At 37.9% G+C, this 18621-nt stretch overlaps 1 protein-coding gene across 1 annotated transcript in view; it reads right to left on the bottom strand.

The window, feature by feature from the left end:
- The window catches only part of LOC579862 (nucleolar protein dao-5), a 32933-nt gene extending 14631 nt beyond the window's left edge, over positions 1-18302 (bottom strand). Inside the window, exon 1 of the mRNA XM_030998269.1 lies at positions 15514-18302. Within this exon, the coding sequence (XP_030854129.1) occupies positions 15514-18015 (2502 nt within the window). The 5' untranslated portion in view covers positions 18016-18302. The remainder of the gene's footprint in view (positions 1-15513) is intronic.
- Between the last annotated feature and the right edge of the window lie 319 nt (positions 18303-18621).

Here is an 18621-nt window from a genome sequence, read left to right as displayed (position 1 = left end):
TTCGTGAAAACAAACTCACAGCGCGTCCTTGAATTTCGTGTTTTCACGAAGTGACGGTAATGTTTACAGCTCATTTCCTCAAAAAATATAAGAAATTATGGAAATATTTAAAGATAGAACTAAACATTGAGATATTTTCAGTCCCAGGATATAAAATTTATTTGCCTTTGATAAATTAAAGAGGTTGAGATTATGGCTCGAACCTTTGAAAGCGATTTATTCAAAACTAACTTTCTTTTAGTTGCGCGCTCTACCGTCACTTCGTGAAAACAGGGACGATATAAGTGCCTTTAATTCTCCCCAAAAAAATTGTCATTATAGTTAAGTAGTTTAAGAATGTGCATATTAATTATCTCGGTAACGGAAGGACATAAAAATGGACATGGTTTTTCCAGTTAATTAGTGTTTATCCAAACTTTGTGAAGTTGATGAAGCTTTCCACTTGACTGAAACACATTTTGTTCCCCATAGTTTAATACATACTAATAAAACATTTCTTTTAGTATGAACCTGAAGTTCAAAAATCTTGTCTGAGTGTCCTTCCGTTACCGTGGAATTGCCCTTAGGTAATTTACATACAAAACATCAGAACCAGAGATTTTTGTTTTTGTTTTTTTGTAACTTTTGAACATAAATTATACTGAAAGCATAATGCTCCTTATTACAGTTGGACTGATCCAAGCTCTATCAACTTACCGGTAATAAAATCATCACAACTATTAATGTTTCATGCAGTAGGTAAAATTAGACGAGGTTCCCAATTTTCTTAACAATTCAGGTGGTGGTAGTTATTTTACCCGACTGCTAAGAAAGCATAAATGCTTGTAAGTAAGCAACCAGACAGCCGACGGCTTTAGGTCCTCCCCGAGGGACCTGGTAATGAGTAGGTGAGGATTAATGCCTCGACTTGGTTTCAAACCCGGGTCGCTGGATTACGAGACCACTGCTCTACCAACTGAGCTATCGCGCCTCCTCAATTGTAATTCGCATTTCAAATAAGAGTAACTGATAAACTGGCAAAATGTTTTATGATTATTTCGCGAAAATAATCTATGTTTGGGGACGTTTTTAAAAAAAAAGGAAATTTCTAAGGTCTAGACATGGATATATGTCTACACGTACAGTGTACATGTGTGTGTAGTTTATAAATCTCCCCCAGCACAGTAAGCAAATATATATGTGTACTAAAAAGTCAGATACATTCAACCGAGATAACAATAATGGTTACCATGTATTTGTAAGTGGTCTTGACTAATTAATTATGTGATGCGCATCAGCGATAAACGTTACCCCCCACATCCGTAACCATTGTATTGTGTGCATATTCAAGGGCATATCCTGCAACACATTGGCTGTGAAAGTTAACCACATGTGTGAATTACATTTAACACCATAGGATAAGCTTTCAACATTAATTGCATAAATGGTTAATATGGTGGCCTTGACAAATAGATGTACTTTGACGTTGGACATTATTGCAACCCCTTCTCTCCCCCCCCCCCCCCCCCCCCCCTCCTGTAATATTGGAGAACAGTGGTACATGAAATTGAGAATGCTACATGCACATGTATGTTTTGTAGGTGTTCAAAAGCATATCATCTGTTGAGTGCAAGAAAGGCATAAATTCTGTGTTAAAGTATATGAGTTAGCGCAATAATGCCCTTCTTGCTCCAAACACATCAATAGGGAATAATGTATAGTGTAACAGACGAACAACAAGAACAGGAGGAGCAATTTCGTGTTTACTTGAGAATTTGCGCTTGATATGATTTCCCATGGGGCAGCTGCAAAAAAGTACCCCAGAATTCTAGAAATTTTCTTAGTCATGCAGTTTTATAATCTTACCAGAGCTTTTTTGTTACATAATATTACATATTTGAATTGATTATTTCCCCCTTTATGCTATGCATGATAAAAAGTAGCAAATGAACCCCTAGCTTTTAAGTCCATGCTTCCCTGCCCCCCCCCCCCCCAAAAAAAAAAAAAACACACACAATAGGACATGTCCTGCACTCTACATTTTGATAGTAAATTTGTTAATAAAAATGTAAATGTACATGTACACAACTATAAATACATATTATGAAAGGAAATCTTGGTGGTAATGGGTGAAAAGGGCACAATATTGTATACAAAAAATGGGGAAAAAAATTGAAATTAACATCATAATCCTTTAATTTCTAATTTATCTATTGCTCTAAATGTTCTCATAAAATGTTTTTTATCATTTATGCCTTCTAAGAATCAGAAGGTGCCGCATTACCTCATAACCTTAAATAACGTTCTAAACTAATGTACATATAAATAATTTTTTAAATAATGAAAAGTATAAACCTGTGTCAATATCACAGGAAATACTCGTGATTCCATACATTCCAGAAAAACATTAAAGTAGGATAGGACTCATTGTTTTCATTCACTAATCCATGAAAACCAATTAGAAAATGAGGGGATTTTCTAATTGTTCCTTATTCCTTACCTTTTCCTAGGTGTACTGACCTTCAAAGGTATCACATTATAAGAACTGTTCTACAATTATTATTTATTTGTTTTTAAGGAATGTGCAATTACAGTATAAAGCCAAGACACTTTAATGTTTATTTCACATTGCTTGGAAACTGAATGTTAGTTTGATCAAATAAATAACACATATACATGTACATTGAGACCCAGTGGTACCACTTTTTCTTCTTCAAAGGGGTAACGAATGATCATTAGCGCAGTCAAAAATGGAGTAAATTGAAGAGATTTAAGAACATTTTTCCACAAAATATAATCCCTTTTTGCCAAAGAAAACCAGTACAAAATAGGCTCTAAATAAAACCATATTTTTGACTAGTCAAGTTAGAGTACATATTCACATACATGTCCTATATTCACAGATTTTGCCCCATGTTATCCAAGCCACAGGTTCCTCCTTGTAATGCATGACCCTTTTTAATATTTCTTGCTCTTTCAAAAAGAGACCTTTTTGTGAATCTGAACATTTCAGTAGAGTGTCACCATGAAACATTACCATCAGGAATTTAGGAGAAAACCTTTACGTCTGGAGATTCAGACTACAGCTGTAGTAGCAATCCTAGGACCAGGAAATAATTGGCATTTCCCACATTTCCTCAACGACCAATAGTCAATTATACTTTCCTTCTTTAAATTTCTGGGGAAAAAAAAACCTTTACCATGATTGGCAAATTAGCACAAAACAATTGCCTTCAACTGAGGGTTTTCCTAAGACTACAGTTGTGGTAAAGAACTGCATAGATCCGTGAGATGATTTGAGTGACACTAGTGTGAAGAGTCTGAGACATGAAGGACAAGAGGCCTAAGCCCCTGCTTTTTCTCGCAGTTTATGCTCCATTATGCATTCAATTACATGATGAAATACATCTAGGCCTCAGTGAAAAATATACATGGGGGCTCGGGCGAAATAGCCCCCAAAATGCCCAAAAGAGCCCCCGAAATTCAAAAAAGAGTCCTGTAAGTGTGCATAGAGTTCAATGCAAAACATATTTTAGAATGTTATTTGCATGCAGGCAAGCTTGAAAAGTAGCCCCCGAAAAAGAAATATTAATTTTTTTTCCCTGCTAGTATAGGCCTATCTCCTAACAACAAGATCCCTTACTAATAGTACATGTACAGATTAATTCACATATTAGTTGATTTTGATTTGTTTTAAAGTAGCAAATACACATGTACGTTGATTTAACAGTACATACCCAGGAAGCTTTATTCATCATTACACTTCACTGTTGGTAGTCTACTTCCTCTAAAAATATGTCTCAGACAATTTGATTTGTTAATTGATCAAGAAAGTCTCTCCCCCCCCCCCCCCCCCCCCCCCCCCCAACTTACATTTCTCCATAAAAAACACTGTGATTTTGACAGTGTTGGCCAGCATTACACAGACAAATTTTTATGCTATCTCTGAATTTCTAAATTGCATTTAACACACAAAAGAAAACATATATGTCTGCATTAAAGAATTTCTCTTATACAAGTATGCCCTACATTTCACTATCTATATCAGCTGCTAAGAATTATATATAAATTTCATGGCTTCATACCACTCTGTACACGAACTCCTTGGTGAAACGGTAAATAATTAATGCTCAATATTTTGAGACTGGTCGGGGAAAAACACACGCTTGGCATGCATCGCACTTTCCAAGGCTTTGCTGAGTGGAGATGGCAGGCAACAGGTGACGGCAGAATGGATTTTTAAGCAGTGCCTACCACAGGCTTATGTGTCTAAATGCATGGAGGCAGACAGCCCCCTACCCCCCCCCCCCCCCACCCCCTTTTGTGTCTCTGGGTGGATTGATTACATATCTCATCAACATCGACAGTACACATATAAATATAACCCACTTTGTTATTTGTAAATACAAATACTGTATGTACACTGTATGTACGTGTTTGCGAAATTAGCTATGCAGTCTGCATTTCACACTAAATTATAGATGGTACTGAATTTTTACTGATATAGCTTTTGGTATACTTTCAAATTAGTTTCAAACTTCCATCACTATTATTATTTGCCCAATTTACTGGTTAAATAGAGCATTTCACCCAAGATTTTCCAACTTTCTCATAGTCATTCCTCAGAAAAAACCTCAGCTAATGCAAGGGTAATAATAGTACAGCGCTTCAAAACATTAGCACTAATTGCTATATAAAATGTTACTATTATGGTTAATGTTGTTGTCATTATCATCAGTAGTAGTATAGTGGTGGCAGTGGTAGTGGTAGTGGTGTTGGTGGTGGCAGTGGTGCTGGAATAGTAGTAGTCGTAGTATAGTAGCAGTAGTGTATACAGTATTATCATTATTTATATACCTCGCTTTAGAAATCTACATTGTAGCCATCTGATTGGTCGATGTTGCAGTCATGATTTTAGCCATTCCCCTCATATCCGCCTACCAGTCAATAGTCTTTTGAACAGTGCCCTCATACCATCCTACCGGTCAATAGTATTTTTAAAGATGCCTGTTGACTCGGGTAACAGGCCGAATAAATAAATTGTGCTCAGATCCCCATTGGTTTACGTGTTAAAATCTTCTTTGTACGAGCGTGGACACCATACAGTGCTTTTTGTTTGCAATTCCAAAATGATTGAAACTTTCAGTTATGTTTCCAGCGAAGATAAACACAGTTTCTCAAATTTTTAGATTTTATGTGATGTTTTAACCAATCTTTATTCAATAAAAGGATTTATAAGGTAAGAATTCTTGGTAGCTTTTTGTTTCAATTCTGCATATAAAAGACATATCGACTGCTTTAATATTCAAGGTCTGGCTGTTTTATAGGCTCTCGGAACTTGCACATCTCGCCTATGGCAAGATCTGCACACGTTCCCTTGAGCCTATAAAACAGCCAGGCCTCTCAAAGCAGTCGATATCTCTATATTATTCTTTTGAAGTTGTGCTTCAGTTAAAAAATATTGCACTGTTTTTACTCTATAGAACTTTGGTACACAATCTGCAGGTATTTCTATGAACATTTTAGAAAACCATATTGTCAATAGCAGTAAAGGCCTTCTTAGGGGTAGCCAGTGACTAGCGCTGTCTTAAATGAAAGAAGTAAAAAACAATACAGGCTCTAAGCATACAAAATATAAAAAATTACAATCTGATCCATGATGCAAAAGTAATATTCTTTTAGTGCAGCTTATGAAAGGGAATAAACTTATATAAAAGAGATATATTTTTTCTGTACATGTTCCTGCTGTGTTATGTCAAGCAATAACAAAAAAAATAACAAATGATGTCAAAGAAGCTCAATGGAGTATGAAAATAATAAAGAAAAATCATTTCTAGCTGAATTTTGTTTTCTTTCCCACGCATGGAAAGTCTGGAACATGTACTTTGCATGTGTGTCCCTAGTGTAAGACTAAGGCTGCGTTCATGCTTAAATTTTGAAGGCAGAATGAGCGATCTGAAACGCTCATCGTAAACGCTCATCGTGATCGCAGTTCCACGATGCACTGTTCATGCTTACTTCTCTGGCTCCCCCAGGCAATTCTCAGTGTGTGGCCTTAATTGGTCTTCCAGCTGGATTCGCAAACCTTCACTGTGCATGCTACGTAGACCCACTAGAGGTCAGTGCGTTGACCCCATTTAAACGCGTTTACAAATTGTAAACGCATCTTTTTGTGAGTTTACGATCGGCGATCGTGATCGCCGTTTTTCGGTGATTCTACAAAAGTGAGCTAAGACGCAACCGTGTTTTAAACTAAACGCGTAACAGATGCCTGATTCTGGCCGTCAAAATCAAGCATGAACGCGCCCTCAGAGGAAGAAGAATCGGTATTCTGGGCCCAATTTCACAAAACTTGTCACCAGTGACAAATGACAGTTTTTGTTTTAAGCTAGTGAAATCCTTGCTTCTGATTGGTTATCAGCAGATTTGTCACTGATATTTGTAATTTGTCATTGAAAAAGGCTTTAAGAAACGGGTCCCTGAGCACCAGAAGGGCATTTACAGTGTACTCATGTTTTTACACAGACTTAAGTTGGCTTCAAGAGATGGACAGAGCATCAAACATCATTTTCATTTGATATGTTGGAGCATGCACTGATCTAAATGAGTTCAAAACATATTTCTATGGGTATTAATATGAGTTAATATCATTACAACAGATAAAAGTCATTATTTCCAAATTATTTCCAAATTAGATTGAAGAATCATCTCAAAAGCGATAACCTAGTAGAATGAATCAATTAAGTGAGTGCTTTAAATATTTTTAATTTGTTGTATAATCTAGAGTTTATTGACATTTTCCTGTCGATAGCAGTTATAGACCACTTTGTAAACTTAAAGTGAAACCCAAACAATTACTTTCCTTTAAATATTGTCCATTGAGACTTCAGTACTATTGATCAAATATAAATCATGTACAGTGTATGTTAAATTTGTGTTCCTAGAACATCATTGGACATGTAGCAAACATCATTCATAGCCTATTCTTTTAAAGGAATGTTATCTTTGGTTTTAAAAAATCTAATGTTTATAATTCATACAAGTAGCAACAATATTCATTATTTTAATGCCTTGTAACCCAGGAACCTCTTCCACACACTCACATACTGTGTTTTTTTAAAGCCAGTTTCTCTTTGGTTGATACATTTTTGGAGTCGTATAGACCAGTTTTGGAAAAGCCACACTCTCAAAAAATGAAATGGAAGCTCTTATTACCAATCATGTGAAAGAATATGTTTTGACTAATATGTGATGATACAAATTTTGCCGGGAAACCGCCTACATGTACTAATTGATATATTTGATAAATTATCTTATTGATCCGGCCTGGATAGATATCGCGAATGCACTTCAACAATGAACATTTGGGCATATATTTCTGCTTTTTTGCGAATTTAGGTTAAAGTGTTATCATCTAAACCTCTGAACTTTAACCACTACCGGTCTATATCTTTAACCTCAGAAGATCCGGAAATATGTATGCGACTGTCACTGTATAATAATAATAATAATAATAATAGCCAAATAGTCCACTCCAAATTTTATTAAACCGAAACGGAAATTCTTTTTGCCCAATTGATCGTGAGCCCGGCAGCCACTGAGCAGCGCCAGATCGACGTTGCTCTATCCCTTATTGATGAACGCCAAACAAGGTAGCAACAACTCCCATCTTTTAACGTCTTTTGGTATGACGCGGCCGGGGTTCGAACCCACGACCTCCCGGTTGTGTGGCGGACGCTCTACTGACTGAGCCAACACTCCGGTATGAAACCACTTTGAATATTATATTCAGTAGAGCATTTCTTGGTACCTACCGAGTACAGGCTTTACATGCACACACACACACACCAGGTAGTGAGCTAGACAGATCTCTGGAATGCGCGGAATGGGGTAGTATCCCACCAATTTGGTTAGTTTCCATTGATTGTATGGTCGCTTTTGAGTGACGCATAACAATAGATCACCCACTGGTCCATGGGCGACTCCCACAGAAGGGCGAGGGAGGGAGAGAGAGAGAGCGCAGGAGGATTTGGCGTGGCTGCCCTTTATTTGGGGGAGAGGCTTACTTGGTTTCTTTAGAGGAAAAGGGATTACGAAAGAAAAGGGGTCGGAGTTAAGTTCGGGGGGTAATCACTAATCATATAACTGCTAGTCAATAATCATGTGAAACAATTATATACAAAACTTACAATAAGTATACCAGTACAGAGACATGGACATGCATGGTCAGAGGAGTATTTGATAATCAGAGGGGTATTTTTTTAATCATTCTATTTTTAGGAATGTGGGTCAAAATTATCTCCATGTAAGTTGTAATGTTGATACACATGTACATGTACATGAAGGCATATTGTGCACGTCCATTGTTACATGTACATGTATACCTACATGTGTACATGTAGATCCTATTTTGTGGTACAACTTTAGCCTTATACAGTAGGCTGCAAACCTACATTTAAGAAAGCATACAATTAACCATGTCAGTTTTACCAAATTAGGACAGACCTACATTATATGCCATCAATATCAGTTGCTGGTAATGACCATAACAACATGAAACTATGTAGTGATCGAATTAACATAATGCTCATATGGCAATTAAAATGCGCTAAACAATATGATGTTCTGTAGGCTGCATGGATGTCATAACATACTGTACTCTCACTTTGATCTAGAATAGTATGATTACATTTATTTCCTGTTCTTCCATTTATGGGTTTTCTAAGAAGGTCCCTGACACCTGCCACACAGTAGCCTATGTAATACATGTAGCCAAAGAAGATAATCACATAAGGAATTAGTCAGACAAAAATAATTTCCTTCTTGCAGTTCATTCAACTGCCACCAAGGGGAAATCATTACCGGTAAGCACTACAAAATCTTAATTTCTTGAGTACCTCACAAAAGCAAGTTATACTTGTAAATGACAAATACTTTACTGCAAAGTGATCAACTATAGAAATTAGAGCAATTTCCAAGGGTTCAAAATGTTCTTGATAATATAAAAAAATATTTAATCATAAGATGGTAATGACATGTCAAGTGTCCTTGAATTATGACAAAGAAACACCAAGAAATTCATGAAAACAGATTCACAAATTTTTACTAGAACAAAATAGATCATAGAAATGGGTGGTTTTTAAATTCAGGCTAACTAATAAAGCTAATAAAGTAAGGGGGTGTTTCCCCAAAAGCATTCTTTGTTGTCTATTTGTTTTAGTGGGCTGAAATCTTTATTGTAACAGCAGAGGTATGCTAGTGGGAATGAAAAAAGTATATCAAATTGAGGAATAATGCCTTTATCTTGCTCAAATTATTTTATAAGGCCTTTATTTTAGTTCCCCTTTTTCTCATTTTCGTCTAGTAAATTTTGGTGTCTTTGATACTGTTAACTTGTATGATTGCATGTAATTTTATATATAATGTATATTGTTGTAATGATCTATTGTTTTTATATGAAGATGGAAAAAAAATGAACAAATGAAATAATTGCTTTATTACGGGGTTCCCAATTCCCATATCCTTTTCTATTGCTATATGCTATCATATCGATATATCCTTTAGATAAACTCCATATTTCTAAATTTTTACTTGACCTTCCCAAAGTCAAAACACTAACAAAATTTCCTTGACCGGCAAAAACCCTGTTGGCTGGGGATTTATTTTTGGACAAAATTGACCTTCTTGTTGTTTTCTATAAATTTTCATACACCACATATTTCAGGTTTGACAGACAGTTAATAAAAACCCACAATAAAAAAAACCTACAATATCAGACGATACTGACTGTACAAAGACGGGGAACAATAGAGATTCCTACGTCACAAAAGATTTGTGCACCCGTTACAACAGGATCAAGGACAAAATTTAGAAAAGAGAAGTTGAAAAAAGCAGTCTACATGTAAGCAAACCTACAATGTACATGGTGTACCGGTATATTCCAATATGACGACATTTACCATAGAATACCACCAACTGTTAACAGAAGGAAAAAATCACTAAATGAGTTACTGTTTGCATTTAAAGCTGACACACACCAAATACTTATTTAACAAGGGAAGACGAACGAGTGACAATACAATGAGAATATATCATGCACTGACGTCACTGCGAACTTTGACTCCCTTTTGTCTAATTTGGTTTTCTCCAATGTTTACAGTCTGAAGGGCTTTGATTGTTCAAGTGTCAGTATACATGTACTGCTTCATATGACATAGGTCTAATTTTATGATGTACATGTACGCATTATAAATGTACTTTGAATGATAACATATTTAACAGACCCATATGAAACATTTGCAAAAAGTTCACACAAAATACAAGAGTTGAAGCATTTAAAGTGGCATTTGAATTGCAATGGTGCTACTAAATCTTGTGCTAAGAGGTAAAATAAATACCGGTAGGTTTTTTTTTTAGTGCAGAAAGCATTTGGAAGGAATTTGAAGTTGACATTTGGGGGTGGCAAATATGTACAGCATTTAGATGCATTTATGCAGTCCTGAATCATGACTACCGCACAAAACCATTGATAATGTAGTTCTATTCAAAAGCAAAGTGAAGTACTGGCCCTTGTAATAAAGAAATAATTGGAGTTTGTTTTTCATCGTTCTTTTAATATCATTAATGTAAACAAATTATGAAATTTGCTTGGTAGGACATACTAGGATTACAAAAACACATGAGATAGAATAGAACTTTTTCTTTTCAGGACAAAAATTTAAAGGGTTACATGGCATGCTAAACATCATTACATGATAATGCCTTAATAAGGCAAAAAACATTATCTCCCATGCCGACTAACCAGGGAGTCTCCCTTGAAACTAAAGTCCCTGTCTATACAGAATGACTACAGAGACGTCCTACTTAAAAAAAAAAAAAAAAAAAGGCGTTCAAATTGGCTGTAATTCAAAACATACATCCTTGAAGGCTTGTAGTCATATAATATGGTACTGTAGATCCTTTTTGCCATTTTGGTAGTTTTTCAGTCTCATCAGCACCTTGGTTAGGCAACTACATGTAGATATTGGCACTTTATACATTCCTGGATTGGATTGGATTGGATCCTCATCACAATTGAATAAAAATGGTGTGCAATAGAGGAAACAAAATTGTGTCTACATCATGGTTATTCTAACTTTTTCCAACTCCTCAAAGGAAGAAGGAACTCTGCATGATAGAAAGTAGACCACTTTTGGACATGCGGCTGACCTTCGATGATGTCATCACCATCGGGCAGCAGGGGTTCCATGACAATGGTTCCTTATGATTTGATAGGGACCGAGGGCAAGAGCCAATGGGGGGTGTGTGAAAAGAAGAACCTTTACCAAACAAAGGGAAGGACAAAAGGAGTGGACTTAAGCACCGTCCTACATAAAAGAAGGACATGTGTTTGAAGGATCGAGGCATGGCCGTGTTTCCGTGGGTGTTATGGTCACGAGTTACAAGCTAGTGCCCAGTATGTGGGACTCCCAGTTTCCCAAGACTTTTGTATGTTTCTTTGGTCAGTTCCTTTTGTGTTTATGTCTACCTGTATGTGTAGGCCCATACATGTTGTGTACATCTAACTCTATCAAAGCTGTATGTTCACTCAATGCTTGGCTATTTACAAATAGTTTTCTTTTTCTGACTTCTTGTAATCTACACAGCTTCTCCCCAAAATATGTTCTGGTATATACATGTAGATTGCCAGTTGTGTAGTGGAATATCATGAATTCAATAACAATCAAAGCCAGGTTGAATACAAATGGGAACGGTAGTTGGTACAAGAGAGAGGGGGAGAAAATGAGAGAGAAAGAGAGAGAAAGAGAGAGAATGAGAGAGAAAGAGAGAGAAAGAGAGAGAAAGAGAGAGAAAGAGAGAGAAAGAGAGAGAGAGAGAGAGAAAGAGAGAGAGAGAGAGAAAGAAAGAAAGAGGGAGGGGAGGGGGGCAATAATCAAAAACCTTTTCTCATTAAATATACGGGTATGTGTGGTAGTCCATACATGTCTGTCGTGTTTGTAATTTGAGTGGCATTGGAAACATCATATTTGATCTATTTATCTTTTGGTGACAAAGATGAAGAGTTTAACCTTACAAGCAGCACATCCTATAAAGTATGATGACCTGGGATGTATGTAATTTCAGAGGCCCTGCATCATTTTATTTGATCTGTTAAATTTATGACAAGAGTAGAAGGGTTAAACTTTACAAGCAGAGAGCAGCGCATCCCGAGCGTGACTTGGGATCAGGTGGGCTTGCAATTAAGAAAGCTGTGACTTTGCTCAACATGAAGTGACAAATGAAAATTGTATGACAATAACAATTTAGTCCCGACACATGTACATGCTGTCTTTGCAGTGATATATGCTACGGTCACAAAGATTCATACAAACGATAATTTCGTACGAATCTCTGTTTTTCCATTGTCTTCCCGAATTTCCATTGTCTGAAAATCGTTTGTACGGCGTTCGAAGCAGTTCGTAATGGCATTTGTAACCGAGGCTTTAGGTACATCATTTGATCTGGTGACACAGTTGTTAGGGCAAGAAAGTTCCTAAAACTTGGGATCATGGATGGGATTGTATTTTAGGTTAAGTGTTAAATAAATATGTACCAGCTAAATAGTGGGTTAGAGTTATTAAGACCTAGGGACTGAGCCTGTTGGAAATGAACATATTATTTCCTACTAAATACATGTAGGCATTTTGGAGAGGGGAAACAAAACATGTCTACTAGAAGATGGAGGCTACACCCCCCCCCCCCCCTCTCCCTCTATCTTCACATATTAGACCTCTGTTTTGTTTCAAACTTCAAAGGTATTCAATCTAGACTGGTCTTGAGGTATGGACTATGGACAAACTAGCAAGCACCTAAGGTGCCTGGTAACACGAATATCATAATTAGTCTGAGGAATGCAAAGTTTTATAACCTCTATCAAAGATCTCACGAAAATCAAACACACTTATCTCTCTTCTCTTCTCAAACAAATAAAATTAAAGTTAAACCCTCCAACAAATTACACATCCAAAGCCACAGGCCTACATTATACATGTACAATATATCAACCTCATTATAGATATATAAACACTGTAGTATATTACAGAGGAGTGGAAGTAGACATTCTTTGAAATTTTACTACATGTAGGGACCACTTCATATTAATCCATTCCAAAATAGGGGTTGAAAAACTCTTTTGAGAATGGTTAAATTTTTTAATTTTTAAACGATGGATTTCTATTGGAAAGTTGGAAAAATGGAAGTTATCCCTAAATGCCTCCCTTCCCCCCCCCCCCCCCCCCCTCCCCCCCCCCAAAAAAAAAAATTAAACAAATCACACAATATTTTTCTTTAAAGCCAAAATGGATGTCTCTCCTGTACACGCATTTATTAGAGAGTATGATCAGGTAGTCATACGTTCTTGAAACTAAGCACAGAAATAAAACAATGATTTAGTTATCAGGAAAAGAGGAACCATTCTGAATGATAAATAAACAAGGACTACTAACATACATATCAGATTTGGAAGGAAAAAAGAATTCTCAGAAAAATGTAATTAAAAAATCTTGATGTTATTCTTTGTGGTTCATCAAACACAGAAAAGGCAAGGCATGAAAACTTAATTCCCATTTCTTTCAAAGGTGTTGTAGTAATGTGGTTTGTACTCGACTGGACATGACAAGGTCACAGTTTCAAGCCCTAACACCACCCTATTGTCGTTTGGCAAGACATTAATTTACATTACCGGAATGTTGGCTCAGTCAGTAGAGCGTCCGCCTCATAACCTGGAGGTCGTGGGTTCGAACCCCGGCCGCGTCATACCAAAAGACGTTAAAAGATGGGAGTTGTTGCTACCTTGTTTGGCGTTCAGCAATAAGGGATAGAGCAACGTCGATCTGGCGCTGCTCAGTGGCTGCCGGGCTCACGATCAATTGGGCAAAAAGAATTTCCGTTTCGGTTTAATAAAATTTGGAGTGGACTATTAGGCTATTATTATTATTATTACTATTAGTCACTCTACACCCAGGGCCAGGTATGGCATACCGGTGGGACTTGGAAAGAATTTCTTGATAACTATATAAGCACCAAACTCAGTAGGCTACCTAGAGCAAGGGTAATGTGCTTTGAGCACCTTGCCTGTTATGAGTGCTATAAAAATATCTGTTTTTCAAATCAAGAAAAAGGGGAGAAGGAAGAATGATCTCTACACTACATATTCAAAGGACATTGCATGAATTTTGTATTTTTTTGTTCATACATGTAGTAAGCCTAACATGTAGCTAATACATTAATTACATCAAATAGTTCATGTCATCATTGTCACAGCATTACATGTACGTACCAGCCAACATGCAGCATCATCGTTTTTTTTAAAGGAAGTTTGTAAATAAAAGAAATATCAGTATTTCTGTGTTAGAAGCCCGCCCCCCCCCCCCTCCCAACTTTGGGGTCGAAGGGGCTGCATTTGTGTTCCCAAAATCTCTGGTAAAGGGGTACTTTTCGTGTGACAAAGTCCGGCCCGAGAATTGTAATTTAGGGGGGGGGGGGGTCTCCAAGGCAGGAACAGCCAGAAATGTTGGCAGTCCTGAGATAATGGAGGGGGGGGGGGGGCTGCTTTCAAAGTGAGGGAACAAGCATATCCTAAATAACACTGAGTGGGGGGCTGGGGTTCAAAGTCTGAATCTTACACAATAATGACTAAATAGGTGTCTGCCTTTTTTTTCTTTTCATTTATCTTTTAAAATCATTTGCTGTAACATGAATAGAGAAAGCGTGCATCATTGAATGTGAGTGAGAGATTGTGAGAAAGGGAATATCCCTTCGATAACAATAGGTTATAATTCAAGTTAAATGTCTAGACCTACAGTACATATACATTAAAACTAGTCATGGTTAACTGAGCATGTATGTGCCTGTACCTCAATCAAACTTTACTAAACACTCATATAAAGACGAAATTTGGTTCATTCAATGACTTGGCCCTTACATGTACAAGACAAGGGGATTCTCTTTTTGTTTTGTCCTGTATGAAGATTGCCAATCGTCAAGAAACTCAAACCTTTCCAGCACACATAATTTGAACAAATTTGCCAAAAAATAATCAGTAGAATGAATGGTTGTCAAGATATCCTAACATTGATCTTCTACAGTTGTTTGCATTTATTATCTCTTTTTTTTCATACTTAAGAAAAAAATACTTCTAGGAGAATGAAACTTTAAAGTGAAGTATTTTGGGATTATTTTTACTTTTAGCATGTATAATTAGAAAGATGATTCTTTACTTTTGGAGTCTCACAATTTTTTTTCATATTTCTGGTTTCAAGTGCAACCCAGATGAAGATTACATATGTAGACGAATTGGATTATGACGACTTAGTCAAAGATCTGTCTAAAAAAAGAAGTTAACAGTTTTAAGTTACCTGAAATTTGGTTCAGATTGTAATACCAAAATGAATCACTTCCCTATAGAAATAGACCCTTCCCCCACCCCCACCCTTTTCCCTCAATTTGACCAACACCTTATCCATTATCTAAAAATTCCAAGGTAAAATGGCTCACCTTCTTGGTGCTTTTTCCTTCTGCCTTGAGTGCTGAAGCTTTGCCAGTGGGAGAGTTGTACCCAATGAATTCCACCTTCTCAAACTTCTTCACAACATTTTTCTTCTTCCCCGTCGATGTGCCACCCCCACCTCCTACATTTAAGAGACCCGAGGGCGGTGCCTTCGGTGAGTTATCGACCGTCGGCTTGGAACTGTCATTTCCCACTTGAATGACACTGATACCTGTTTGTGCAGGCTTCTTTATTTTACGAAGTTTTCCGAATATGTTACCCGACGTTACATTGTCATTGTCGTCCTTCTTCTGGGCAGTTGGAGGTTCTGAATGCAGATCCGATGGTTTCACAATATCCTTTTTGATGTCTTTTGATTTGTTGCTCGTTGGTTGTTGCTTTGGCTTTCGGAAGTCATCGGGATAAGGGATGTGGCTCTCTGCTGTTGGTTTCACTGGTGATTCCTTTGTTTTGACAGGAACCTTTTTCTGCTCGCTTACTTTTTTGTCGGTTGCACTTACAGTGGCATCAGAGCTTGTCTGATCTAACTTCTTACTTACATTTACAGTTTTGACAACCGGCTCTTTCTTACTATCCTCAACAGATACTTTGGATGGTGCAGGTTTTACAGGGTCCTGGCTTATGTTACTGGTTGAATCAGCAACAACTGGCTTCCTGAATTCAGCAGGGTATGGAATTTTCTCTTTCTTTGATGTGTCCTCTGTCTTTGCAACTTCCTCTTTCTTTGGAACATAGTTAGGATCTCTGAAGTTCCTTGGATAATCAACCTTCTTATCCTCAACCTTGTTGATGGATGTGCTTGATGGTTTGGTACTTCCAGATATGTCCTCCTTGCTGACAGTGCTATTTGTATCTTTTGTTTTAGTCTCATTTGATGACCCATCATTGACCTTGCCTGGTTGAGGTGCACTGGGTGCTTTTCTTTTCTCTGGTGACCCATTGCTTACTTTTGCAGTGCCTGCACTGGAAGCGTCATCCCCAGAGTCTGCCAAACCTTGTGCCTTTAACAGCCTATTCTTCTGTGGTGATCGAGGGCTCTCTAGCGATATCGTCGTCACTTCCGTCTCGTCATCAATGACAGACGAAGGCCTTACCAATTGTCCTTTTCGATTCTTAAGTGGCCCTTCATTTGTCAAACTTATGATTTCACTTGCGGGTAAATCTTGAGAAGGTTTGTTGCGAGATGGCGAGGGCGACTTGGCTGCAGCAGGAAGACTTTTGCTCTCACTTTTGGTAGTACTACTTTTCACAATTTTCTTGCTCTCATCAGGTTTCGGACTATCCTCCCTTTTCACACTCTGTCCCCTTGTTGAAACAACTGTTTTGGTTGATGATGTAGAGTTGCTTGGTTTTGATGGAGAAGAAGCAGTCGAGGCAGGTTTTGTATCACTGGACGTTTTCTGAGATTTCACTTTTTCTGAGGGCCCAGATTGAGCAGAACGACTTGGAGGTGGTGACTTTGGATTATTACTAGGTGTTATTGCACCCCCAAATAGACTGCTCAGTTCTGATATACTCTTCTTCCTACCCTGTGCCCTTCGTCCTGAAACTTTATGTATCTCTGTAATCGATCCAGAAGGTTGTTTAGGTTCCTCTTTTTTACTTATTTGAGAAGATATAGTCTCTTTGGATGAGCTTGCAGCAGAACTACTTGATGGTTTCGTCTTTGAGTTTGTGGTAGATACATGTTCAATGTTACCAACTTTTATCGATGGAGCAGAATCTTTAGTCTTGGATTTTGGCACATCCTCTTTCAAGTTCTTCTTATCAATAATATCATCACTTGATAGTGGTTTAGTAGTACTGCTCTGTGTTTTGTTACCTATTACTGATGGTCCATTCAACTCTTTCGATTGCTGTATATGCTTTACCTTTACAGATTCAGAACCAGTCGTCACTGTCTTTTTATTATTTGCAGAATTTGTTGGTTCAGATGGCAATGTCTTTTTACTTGAATTTGCTGATTTTAGCGGATCGTTTGTCACTACAGGAACATTTGAGGCAATCACACTTATCTGGCTACCTTTAGGAGGTGGAGGAGCTTTCCTTTTCTTTCTTTCTAAGGTCAAGAAGACGTTCTGGTGCACCGGTGGACAATGTTCCTCCGACACCCCTCCAGCTCCAGCCCCGTTGTCGGCTTCATCTCGCCCCGCTTTCCCTCGGTTTCCCGCTGACTCACCGCTGTCAACTTTCTGGACATGGGCGGTACCATTAACCAGCGGGCCCGGCGTTTGTTTAGCACTTGATTTACTGGAAGGATTCGCCTGCTTTGATAGTTCTGCCAAATCCACTGGATTCGGCGTCTTGTTTTTGTCGATGATTATGACCGTTTTCGGTTGTTCTGCCTGCCTCTTCCATGGCGGAAGCTTCCTCAATCTTTCTTCTTCCGCCTCCCGTTCTTTCCGTTTCTCTTCCTCCTTTTTCCTTTGCCTCTTTTGCAGCAAACCGATTTTCCACAGCGGCACTGACATGTTGTCGGTGAATTTCATCTATTAATTCACAGAAAGCTTCATGAAACTCACAATAAACACTTCAAATCCATGAAATAACTGCCAGTTGCCGGTATACGTTTCTAACCACAGATGATCATTCAGTCACTTATCTGCATGCGTCAACGTAGCACGGTTTCTGAACAAACTGTACTGTGAGAAAAACCAATGTAAGCACAGACAGGGGAATTATTGATCGGGTCCACCGGCCAGTACAGAGTTCTATCGCTTCTATGGCTATGCATTCAAAATTTACGGAGAGGGAGTGCGGCACAGCGGAGCTCGCTTGAGTGCGTCGGAACGGTTCTACAATACAGGTGGTGGTGGTATCGGGGAACTGAAGTAAGCATCCATTTTTAATGTGCGCTGATTTCGCTGACAGAAGCTCGGAGGATTTTAAAAACATGTTTTGTATTTTGACGCTCTCCTCCAAAATGAGAGTGATTCGGTGAAGCCAGACGAAGTCTCAGCAAGAAAGTAATTTCCGAACGAAATAGACTGATGTTTCTGTCTTGTCTCGCTGGGCGTCGAAATCTCAGCAAAAACGTGTTTCCTAGCTGTTATCGTTTTGTAAACAGTCCCTCAAATATGAAGTGACCAAGGGAG

This window comes from Strongylocentrotus purpuratus, unplaced genomic scaffold, assembly GCF_000002235.5.
Source record: "Strongylocentrotus purpuratus isolate Spur 01 unplaced genomic scaffold, Spur_5.0 spur5_scaffold_4, whole genome shotgun sequence".
In the NCBI taxonomy this organism is placed as follows: Eukaryota; Metazoa; Echinodermata; class Echinoidea; order Camarodonta; family Strongylocentrotidae; genus Strongylocentrotus; species Strongylocentrotus purpuratus.
The sequence above is the reverse complement of the archived record's forward strand: the minus strand, read 5'-3'. Positions and strand labels throughout refer to the sequence as shown.